At 38.7% G+C, this 12,355-nt stretch overlaps 1 protein-coding gene across 1 annotated transcript; it reads right to left on the bottom strand.

Annotated features, from left to right (window-relative positions):
- Positions 1-4,083: 4,083 nt before the first annotated feature.
- Positions 4,084-12,315, bottom strand: LOC140157718 (arylsulfatase A-like). The gene is given in 4 exon segments (XM_072180961.1): positions 4,084-4,515; positions 4,767-5,025; positions 9,772-10,395; positions 12,092-12,315. Coding segments are annotated over 4 exon segments (1,539 nt in total).
- Positions 12,316-12,355: the final 40 nt, after the last annotated feature.

Here is a 12,355-nt window from a genome sequence, read left to right as displayed (position 1 = left end):
ATAGAATGCTATCTACGGTAGATAGCGCATTATCTGGCAGATGAGCGAATAGATATAATGCTATCAACGGTAGATAGCACATTAACTGGCATATGAGCGAATAGATATAATGCTATCTACAGTAGATAGCACATCTGGCATATGAGCGAATAGATATTTAGGAGGGCGAGTTAGCGCAGCGGTAGTTCTCTCGCTTTGCACCACTGAGGTCCCGGGTTCAAGCCCCGGCGCGGCCCAAGGACTCATGTGCACTTGGTTTATCCCGATTCCATGCTCGCTCTCGCAGGTTTTCTCCGGGATCTCCGGTTTCCTCCTGCTTTCAAAAAATCGGTGATTAGTTGTTTGGTTATCAAAAACTTCCTTCACCCAATGGAATTTGGGGAGCTGCACAGATAATTGGTGGATGTTACAATCTAAGTGCGGATAGGTCTGCGCCTGAGGTTCGGCTGCAACTGGCCTAGATGATGCGATCTGATTGTGATGATTCACCATGGCAGCGAAATTACAGCGCTTTGAATCCTTCAAGATCTAGCTGGAAAAAGGCGCTATATAAATCCGAAATTTATTATTTATTATTTATATATAATGCTATCTACGATAGATAGCACATTAACTGGCATATGATCGAATAGATATAATGCTATCTACGATAGATAGCACATTATCTGGCGTATGAGCGAATAGATATAATGCTATCTACGGTAGATAGCACTGGCATATGAGCGAATAGATATAATGCTATCTACGGTAGATAGCACATTAACTGGCATATCAGCGAATAGATATAATGCTATCTATGGTAGATAGCACATTATCTGGCTTATGAACGAATAGATATAATGCTATCAACGGTAGATAGCACATTAACTGGCATATGAGCGAATAGAAATAATGCTATCTACGATATATAGCACATTATCTGGCGTATGAGCGAATAGATATAATGCTATCTACGGTAGATAGCACTGGCATATGAGCGAATAGATATAATGCTATCTACGGTAGATAGCACATTAACTGGCATATCAGCGAATAGATATAATGCTATCTATGGTAGATAGCACATTAACTGGCATATGAGCGAATAGATATAATGCTATCTATGGTAGATAGCACATTATCTGGCTTATGAACGAATAGATATAATGCTATCAACGGTAGATAGCACATTAACTGGCATATGAGCGAATAGAAATAATGCTATCTACGATAGATAGCACATTATCTGGCGTATGAGCGAATAGATATAATGCTATCTACGGTAGATAGCACTGGCATATGAGCGAATAGATATAATGCTATCTACGGTAGATAGCACATTAATTGGCATATCAGCGAATAGATATAATGCTATCTATGGTAGATAGCACATTAACTGGCATATGAGCGAATAGATATAATGCTATCAACGGTAGATAGCACATTAACTGGCATATGAGCGAATAGAAATAATGTTATCTACGGTAGATAGCACATTAACTGGCATATCAGCGAATAGATATAATGCTATCTATGGTAGATAGCACATTAACTGGCATATGAGCGAATAGATATAATGCTATCAACGGTAGATAGCACTGTAACTGGCATATGAGCGAATTGATATAATGCTATCTACGGTAGATAGATAGATAGCACATTACTGGCATATGAGCGAATAGATATAATGCTATCAACGGTAGATAGCACATTAACTGGCATATGAGCGAATTGATATAATGTTATCTACGGTAGATAGATAGATAGCACATTAACTGGCATATGAGTGAATAGAAATAATGCTATCTACGATAGATAGCACATTATCTGGCGTATGAGTGAATAGATATAATGCTATCTACGGTAGATAGCACATTATCTGGCGTATGAGTGAATAGATATAATGTTATCTACGATAGATAGCACATTATCTGGCGTATGAGTGAATAGATATAATGCTATCTACGGTAGATAGCACATTATCTGGCGTATGAGTGAATAGATATAATGCTATCTACAGTAGATAGCACATACACTAGAATGAGATGAGCTATTAAAATTCATGCGAAAAGCTATCTACGGTTTTACTTTTACAGGCTGATATTATAATTGAATGTAAAAATGGGAAATTACAAGCTGCACACCCTGTATGTTTTTTGCTAGCAAGTAGCAACATTAAAATCAATTCTGAACACATTTACCATCCGTCACTCAAATCAAAAGAAGCTGAAACGTAGCCCAGCATACACAAAACGGTTTGGACATCATTTGCAAAAGGTTAGATAAGGTGGCCAGAATATATATATATAATAATATGAGAGCTGGTCTCCACTATATTGAGAGCAGGTCTCCGTTTTTACTCCTTGAAAGTTTTGTCTTTTCGAAACGTCGGGTTTTTAACTCTGTTTATATATTTTGTGTTACTCCCCCATTGGATGTTGTGTCATATTTTCCCTGTTTTTAATTTTATCCATTGCTAGTGTGACACTGTTGTATCTTTTTGGATCCATCCTTTGGTTCCCTGCTGGTCAGTTGGAACAGATTTTCCCTGTTTTTTATATATACTCGTATATAAAGGGCATATAAAGGGTATAAAATGTTTTCATAACATTCAAAATCATTTGCTGATAACCTACTGCAAATACTTTAGTATTCTAACATAATGTTATTTATGTGTTAACAAAATATTTGGACAAAAACGTTTTAAAGCGTCCTCTTAACCTTTATGTAGCCCGACATTTAATGTTATTAAAACGTTTTTACCTAAACCAAAACCCAAAATATAACTGTTTAAAATGTGTTATAAACGGGGACAGGACTTTTCCGACTTCGGTGACGTCATCGAGTTTGATGTCACTGATCAGGTTTGTCTCTAGCCGCTAGCCGTTTCCAAGAAATACATCAAAGCCAAAACAACAACAACAACAATAATAAAAACAACAAAACAAACAAAAAACAAAAATAGAACAAACCAAACAAAAACAATAAATTGGCAACAACTGGAGCAACAATAACAGCGCAGCAACAGCAATAGCAGCAAGAAACGAACACAGCAACTTGCTATTATAAGTTCTGATACCCATGCTTTGTTAATGAAAACATGCAAATATACGCTTTAAAACATCATTGAATATTTTTGTCATCAAGGATTCAGCCAACCTATACTAGTTGAATATACAATTATAATATGCTGTGTGATTTGGAATACAATTTTATGGTCCTTGTGTTTTGTTTCAACAGTGTTCAATATAGCCTAATTATTTCTAGTCTGCTTTTAGTGAAATGATTCTAATCAGTACAACAGGAATCCATTAGCACGATTAGCTACCTGTCACTTTGTACTTGTAGCAAAGATTGGCAGCGCGTTATGTACAAGTATTGACTATTACTTGCACGTATACTTGTTTACTCTGAATAAATTTTATTGGTTTCTTTTTAACTGCGATAACAGTTCATTATATCACCAAGTTCCTCCGTTATGCCCCTGTCGTTTTCCTACCGCTTGCCGCTGTGGCAAGCGGCATGATATATCAGCAAATGACAAGCTTTGATTGTGTCCTTTTGTCGGCAATCCGCGTGCGTCGCGCCGCTTAGCGGTAAGCGACATGACAGTATGAAACCCGCATAAGTTCGGTAGTACGTTCGTAACATATGTTGAAAAATAGAAACACTATTTTTACTCAAACGAAAAGGTAACTTTTCGTAACTGAAAACGGTCAATTTAAATGTAACTTATGATATATATTGGCGGCAAGTATTGCTCATCCTTGTGTCGTCATGGAATACGCATATTAAGTAACTTATTTGCATATTTGATTTTATTGGAAAATATCATTCGGTTGTAGTCCTAATTATGTTGTTTATGGTCCACCGTAAAAAGCATGACTAACTAGGCCTATAACTCTATTGATGTTAATAATATAACATAAAAAACCATAGAAATACATTGTCGTCAAAAGTGAAACAATAAAATTCATAACGCTGTCCTCAAAAACTGGTAAATTTGTTGTCTGCTGTTGTTTGTTTTGTGTCTGTTTGTTTGTTTTGTTTTCGTTTTTTGTGATTTTGTGATTTGTTGATACGGGTTTTCTCATAATAAAAATGCTATAAACATTGAAAATACAAATCTGGTGTCATCGTCCCTGTACATGAACAGCAGTGGGGTAGCGGTGTACAACCAGGGTTACAACATGGCTCCAATTCCACCATTTGAGGCTTTAAAACTTCACTCTCTGCCCACGTCATTTTAGTATCATAATCATCTTTTATCTGCTTAAGCTTAGTAAACATATCAGCATACTGCGCCTGATTTAGCTGGTACTGCTCAGAAGCGTCTACATCTACATCGTACACAAGAGGTGGTTGATGATACTTTTGGAGGGCATACGGGCCGCAGTCAGGATCGTGGTTGTCAATCCCGGAGTTATTGTCCCCTGCCGTGTAGAAGTGAGCCTTGAATTGCTTGTAGCGTACGGAGTAGAGACCAGTGGTTTTGGCAGTAATGGTCGGATAATAGAATAAATTATCACGAAGGCTCTGGACAAAGAAACAAAAATGCAAAATGTGTCTCATCACTTAAGAAAGATGTGGACAAATAGCCTATATTCACTGGTACAAGGGGTTTATGATTCATGCTATCTACAGTAGATGGCACATTAACTGTATAACATTCACTGGTACAAAGGGGATTTCAATTTACATTATCTATGGTAGATAGCACATTCACCGGTACAAGGGGAAGTCAGTGGCTAAGGAGGAATAGGAAGACAACTATCCACCTTGCTTACCTGACCATTTTGAAACAATACAGGCGACATATCCACTCCATCTAACTGTACACTCGGCAACTTTGCCCCCGTAATCTTGGCAATTGTAGGTAGTAGATCCAGTGTTCTAACTAACTCAGTATTCTACCCTGGTGTGATGTGACCGGGCCAGTATGCAATAGCCGGTACCCTCTGGCCGCCTTCATACGTGGTTCCCTTACCGCATTTAAGGAGTCCTGTGCCTTGCTTGAAGTCACCCTTGATATTATGAAATCGCTTTCTATGTAAAGTGAAAACCTTTACCCACCATGCATAGAAACATACTCTTCATTTGGGTGCCCCCTTCAACACAAAATTTCGCGCACATTGCAGATAAAATGTCATTTGAAAGACCAAAATTAAGCTTAGGCTATACCAAATTTCTATGCACATTTCTGCGCGCCCGCACCACTCGTATTGTTAATTCTTTCCTCCGGGCGCCACAATCCCTAGCTACGTCACTACAGCTAGTGACGAATCTTCAGAAGTAAAGACATTGGAGAAGATGAAAACATTTTTAATTAACATGAAGTTATTCAGTAGGTCTATGGCTTTCAATACCAAAATTGATTAGCTCTGCACCATGCACACATAGTCCGACGAGTAGGACCTGCCTTTTGTAGTAGATAAAGGGTGAGAAACAGACCATTACCATAGATAATCGGTGTCTTGTTGAGGTATGGTGAGCATGTTAGTCGCTCGGAAGGCGAGACCCCGAAGGGTCGAGCCTTCCGAGCGACTAACATGCGAACCATACCTCAACAAGACATCGATTATCTATGGTAATGGTCTGTTTTGAACCGTTTATCTTACATATACGGTGAGCCAAAATAAACGAATTTGCTGTTATGGTTTATTCATTTTCCAAAAGACAAACTGGAAAAGCTGATATGATTATCTTGTGTAAGTTTAGGGTTTTCCAAAAATAAAAACACACCGAGACAGTATAATATTCTTCCCGTGTGTCCTGCGTTTGAGTCTACGAGTCTTATCTAGTGTCAATTGAAAGTGATTTAATCAAATCAATACAGCATTGATTTTAACCGGAGACTCTATTCAATTCACTTGTGGTCATGTTCTACTCGATTATACATATTCGTAATATTAATAATGAATATGTAAATAGTTCAAAGGTCAAAGTGGGTGTGTTTTACCTACACATGGCGGTAACTCATTTAACACCATAGAATTTATATTTATCTTTAATATACTTATAGAACAAATGTCCTGAACCAAATCAACGCATATTCCTGGGTACCTTCCTCGACCTTTTTTGGTTGGGGTTAGGCCGCAGATTGTTGTAGTTTTTCTACATCTAGTCTTGTGGCAAGGGGGTGACACTAAATTCACGGTTGTTCTATTAGCAACGCAAAATCTATGAAAAATTCAGCTGGTTTACTAGCTAGAAAGTGAGGCCAGTTATCGATCCGTTATAGCTCGTTATGAATAATTCATGTTCGACCCCTTGGATCATGTTAATTGAGTTTGGCAAATAACAACGTTGTTAGTTTTGCGAACTTTGCCTGTTCAATGAGAGTATAGCGCGCCCCAATACATCTGGGCACAAAACAGGCGAAAACGATCCAGTTTAATGAAATGGCGGACGGGTATTCCCATCAGGCACCAGTGATATGTTTTTCAAAGAAAGTCTACTAATTTGATATGAAATGACATTTTGCAATAGCAAAGTCAAAATTAGGACTTGCTGTCAATAATATGAAGGAAATATGTGACAGAGGCAAGGTGGGAAATACAAGTAGTATTTAAGTTATAATAACCTTTGATACCCGACCTGACCTTCCATCATGGCGCCTTATTCGTCTTTATGTATTTCTATTATGCTCTCAAGTAAAATAAAATACCACTCTGCTCTGAGCAGACAATGTTACTTGGCTCCCAGCATGAATTATTGATTTTATACGGAAGTAAAGAAATGCACAGTGTATGTGCATGATGTGCAAGCATACTCCAAATATTTACGGTAAATCTGAATAGTGGTCACATGTTAACATATCATGTGCTCGGGAAATCACGTGGCAACATTTTAAGATTTCAGGCTTGTTTACTAGTTAATTGCCATTTGTACTCTTTATTATTTATCTTTGTTAATTAACATATATTTTAAATGCTGATAAATCGTGGTTGGCTACCCATGATATCTGTTAAATTCAATGTTTTATGAATATAATTCTACCACGCAGAGGGGGTCACGCAGCAGAATTTCACATCACCTGACTTAGCTACATTTCGAAGCTCTGCTCTTCAAATTCATGTAAATTTCAAAGTTTATACATTTAATATATTTAATATGATACTAATTTTTGTTATAACCAACTGGTACACGAAATATACTAGCTTATTACCTATACAGAAAGGTGATTATCAGCCTTCACTCAGCAAATTGACATGCCCGGCATATGCAGCCATTCTCCGTCTGGATAACATGACTGTCGCCCTCAATACGTCTGGGCGCAAATTTAAATAACAATACGCTATTTACATATCAATGCGGCCTCATGCTAATTAAAGCTGCCCCATCCAGGAGTTCATCTATGCTTGTGGCCTGTAATGTACTGCATTTTAGGTGCAAAATATCCTTGGTTGAACTTAATTTGTAAGACCTCATGGCTCTTGTTTTGTTACCTACTTTGTCGGAATCTGCGTTAGTTGGGAGAGGGGGACAAAGGTAGATTGACATCCTCGTCCTAATTATACAGGCTTTAAGACATAATTCAAACTAATTTGCATTATTCAATAAAGGTGTTCTTGCTGTCATTCAATAATAATTTATGCTGATCGTGTAAAATATATTAAACTTTGATGCATTTTAATGTCCAAAAAGTCAAATAATGTGGCCAGTGTTTCTAAATATGAACATGTACTTCTCTTGTTCAAAATGTATTGACCTGACCAAGATTATCTTGACCTGACCAAGATTATCTTGACCTGTCCAGATTATCTTGACCTGTCCACATTACTTGATATAATCGACAGTTGACCAGACTTTGAACAAAAGAAATACAATAGATAATGGAACAAAAGAAGAGGGCTAGACGTATATTCTTAGATAGCAACTATATACTCCAGACTCTGATCGCGCGCATTTCAACACAAAATCATTTGAAAGATCAATTTAAGACCGATTAGCCCCATGTCACTTCGGAAAACGCGGTAAATCGCAGCATTATTTGCAGAATCTATCAGAATCTATCCTCTTTTTCCACCATTTTCAAGATTTTAAGCTTATCTGCCAGATTTTGAAGTGATCTTTGGCGATTTTAGCGTTTTTGAGCGATTTCGCTCATTTTACCGCGTTTTCCGAAGTGACATGGGGCCTCAATCACTCACCTTACACCTAATTTTTTGAAGGGGAAAAAATTCAGGTTCGGTGTGTGTGTGTGGGGGGGGTCCAAAAATTAAATGTTTGAAATTGCACATACTTACAACCCTTGCAATTCCAAGGCAGTCAGAATATTGCTCAATTTGAGTTCCAACATGAGGCTTTACCACAGGGTTCAATGGGAGATTCAAACTTTAAATGATTTTTTCCGGAATTTCAAGCGCTTTTTTCTTCTTTTGCTCCACAGGTTGTGTACTGTACATACTCGTGTGTATAGCTGATACCTGATACAGTATGAAATTTGACTGCCACACGTTTGGGCTATTCCATTTGACATGCATACACCCCTAGATGGAGGTCATGATGCCCAAAATTGCCCAAATGATGGGGGGGGCATGGTGGGTGGGGTTTTTTTGGGGGGATAATATGTTCGAAATTGTCCAAATTTTTACTCCCATGAATTTCAAAGCACTGAAAATTAAGGAAAGTGCCAATTTTGGGCTTCAACTTTTCACTTTTGTACACATTTCAATGGAGAATGAAAAATTCACATGTGTTTTTTCCTTTGCGAAAAAAAAAAAATCTTTCTCGTTTTGATATTTAGGTTCGTAAATAGCATATTACTTTTGGGCTTGGAGATAATAACAAATAACTTCCACCCTGCCTGCCAGGTGATTTGACGTGGAAATTCACTCGCGCATCTCAAGCACGAGCTGTTCAGGTAACTTCATTTGAAATTCACACTCTCTGTGTGGAAGATTAAGGGTATTTCTTCCATAGGGGGTGTATGGATTTCAACTGGAATAGCCCAATGGTTTAATCACCTGTGTGAGTTTCTGCATGTAAAATCATCGGCAAGTAACAGCCCCCTTGTCACTTCGGAAAACGCGGTAAATCGCAGCATTATTTGCAGAATCTATCAGAATCTATCCTCTTATTCCACCATTTTCAAGATTTTAAGCTTATCTGCCAGATTTTGAAGTGATCTTTGGCGATTTTAGCGTTTTTGAGCGCCTTTCGCTCATTTTACCGCGTTTTTCGAAGTGACATGGGGCCTGATATTCAACTTCATTATAACCAAAATTAATGCATGTTTGGTCCTATTTGTGCAAATTTTCGCGCGCTCCGCTCCAAGAATTGCATATCATGACATGTATCAAGAATTGGGGAGGGGTGCCGTTATGTATCCTTAGCCCTGGGTGCCACAACCCCTAGCTACGCCACTGTCATACACGTCGGACTATGCACATCCTTGGTCAGGGGCACTTGGTCTTCTTTCGCCCGGGCACCCTGGCCCAAAGTTACGCCACTGTCAACAGAAGCTCATTTATATTATGTTTCTAACCCCAGTAAAAGTTTAGGCCCGAGTTATGTTTTGTTTTGATGCTTTTTACTATTCTATGTACCATTGTGAAACAAGCCATACAAGCATTTGCTTCTTTATAATACCCATGACGCTTATTTCACTTATATCCATCTTTGGAATTATATTGCTTTGGTGACAGGCCCCAATGTAAGATACAAAACACAATTTAAAAAATCAGGCCATCTTCCTTTACTTTCAAATAAGATATTGTTATACACAGCATGACCAGTGGCACCCTCTGCAGTAGTCAAAGTTATTCAGATGTCTGCGCGCTTTCTTACCCGTTATCAGATGTAAAGAAAACGAAGGTCTCCTGTTCGATTCCTTGCTCTTTTATTTCGTCCAACACCTGTCCAATCAACCAATCCATCTCAGCAAGCATATCTCCGTAAGCTCCTCTTTGTGTCGTGTTCTTAAATCTCTGGCCCGCAAACATTGGGTTATGCGTGTGGTGAAATGCATAGTAAAAGAAAAACGGCTTCTTTATCGTGGCCTGTTTTTTAATCCACGTCCGCGGTTCTTGCGAAAATTTTGAAGCTAAAGTTATAAAGTCTGCTGGTTGTTCAATTATCGTGGTGTCTTTAAATAACGGACATGAAACAAAGCCTTCGGAACAGGTATAAAAACACGGATCGTTTGGATAGAAGCATTTTAAACAAGGACACATGTCGTGTGAATAAGGTATACCATAATAAAAGTCAAATCCTTGGTTGGTTGGCATATACATCTGATTTTTGCCGACTCCGAGGTGCCACTTGCCTATGATAGCCGTGCTGTAGTTAAGGGGTTTGAGCATTTCGGCAATTGTTGTTTCGTTAAGGGCAAGTCCTCCGGATGATCCTGGTCTGAAGACTCCTGGATAGACCCCGGTCCGTGGCGGTTGACGGCCGGTCAGAAGAGACGCTCTTTTTGAGAAAAAGGAAAAGTACAGTACAAAAAATATATAGTTAGTAATGATTTGGAAAATCTAAATCGCGTTCTTACTTCTTACAGTCGAGGTTTTTTTTTCATATGGTTGATAATTATGTTTGGGCCGGTTTAACTGGGACTATTGTGCGCGAAAATGGTCAAAGTTCAGAATATTTTGGCCAAAAAAGAAGGTGGATGTTGGTATTCACCAAGCCAGTGCGCGCGAAGCGGGCGAAATTGTGCAATTTCCCGCTTCCGCCACCTATGAGGTTTCAGGGGACCTGAGGTCGAGAGCATTTGTCCTATTTCAAACAATCATCATGCAGTTATTGTTAACTACATGTATGCACACAACACAGGGGCACTCGCAATAGGCAATTGAACCCTACTGGTAGCGCTGCACACCGACATCGCCTGGTTAATAATTATTTGGTGCAGCAGAGACATTAAAATGAATACACGGGATCCATACACGTGAATTGCTATGCACGATTTTGATATCAGACGAAAATCTTCGGATACTGGGTTACAAAATGATGAATATCTCCCGTAAATGAATTTTTCTCAAGAAACCAGATGTGGTCTCATACACTTGAAAATACGTGTTGAACAGATATTATAGTCGTTAGCGTGCGCTTTGAAAATTGGCCGTGCGCTTTGAAGTCAAAATTTGACCAAAACTCTCAATTTTATATTGCGTTGGTCCTATATGGACTACAGCGCGCAGCAGGCTATAGCGGCACCCACTCAAGTGGAGAGAGTATAACCATTGACCGCAATGTCGTATACAAGCTTGCTCACAGAGCGAGAAATCAATTACCCCGTCTATACAGTAGCCTTAGTCAAGTCACTTCGCTAATAATATGCATCTCATAAGGTCCGAATTAAATGGTCATAGGTGGCTGTGGATTCAACCTACCATGGCGATTTCTACTATGAAGATATCGGGGCGATGTCACTGTGCGCTGTGTTGTAGCTCTATGTTTCAATTACTTATTCTTTGTCAAATATCTGAATCTTCAACCCGGTACAAGCTTTAATAACGGGGAACATACATTTTTATTAACAAGAAATCCTACCATCTATCCAAACTCGCCGTGTTATTCCAATGCACATTTTGCTTCACCGGGCAGCCATTTTTTTGGTCGTATTTGTAAGATTGGTGTCATAAAACCGTCATAGGTACAAATTTAATACTTTCTGTCAATCAATTATGGCTTATTCTCTACATGTCAATCTTTAAATAATTGGCATAGTCCTTATAATAACGGTGGTCCGCCTTGATGAGTAAATGACAGCAAACAGCTGCAAACCAGTGAAAAATACCCCAAAACTCGGTCAGTGGAGCTCCGCTCGTACATGTCAATAGCGTCATTATCGATTGGATTAGTCGTCCGTAGCGGACAATTCGGTCGCTCATTGGATCAATATTTTCAGGTGGTAATAAATTTGCATTGGACAATAGTTTACTATATAATGGTTTAGTACTACATATATCGGTTTAATCTTCAATAAGCGGGTTTATGGCTGGAAAGGTCACGGTGAATATGCCGTGGACGACACTGCACCATGACTGCACTATGTTTGCTTCTCAAGTGGAATGTGGACGATCATAATGATGCCTTGCATGTTCTGCTTAGTCCTTGGTTATTAGCTGAAGTTTATAATGTGCAATAATTGGTATCAACTTACCTTGATGGACTACAAACTGGAAAAGCCGAATAAAACTGCGTAAATCTCAGCCCATTTGCTGTTAGATTCTCCAGATTAGGTGCTTTTGAAGTCGGATGTCCGTACGCTGGTATGTCCACATATCCTAAATCATCGGCAAAAAGAAGAATTATATTAGGTGGCTTGGCAAAAGCAAGAGTGAGCGTGAAAACGCTAACGTAAAATGATTTGCAAAACAGGTCCATTTTTTACTGAAAGTGGGTATATTAAAATCCATCCATATTA

Source organism: Amphiura filiformis, chromosome 7, assembly GCF_039555335.1.
Source record: "Amphiura filiformis chromosome 7, Afil_fr2py, whole genome shotgun sequence".
NCBI lineage: Eukaryota > Metazoa > Echinodermata > Ophiuroidea > Amphilepidida > Amphiuridae > Amphiura > Amphiura filiformis.
The sequence above is the reverse complement of the archived record's forward strand: the minus strand, read 5'-3'. Positions and strand labels throughout refer to the sequence as shown.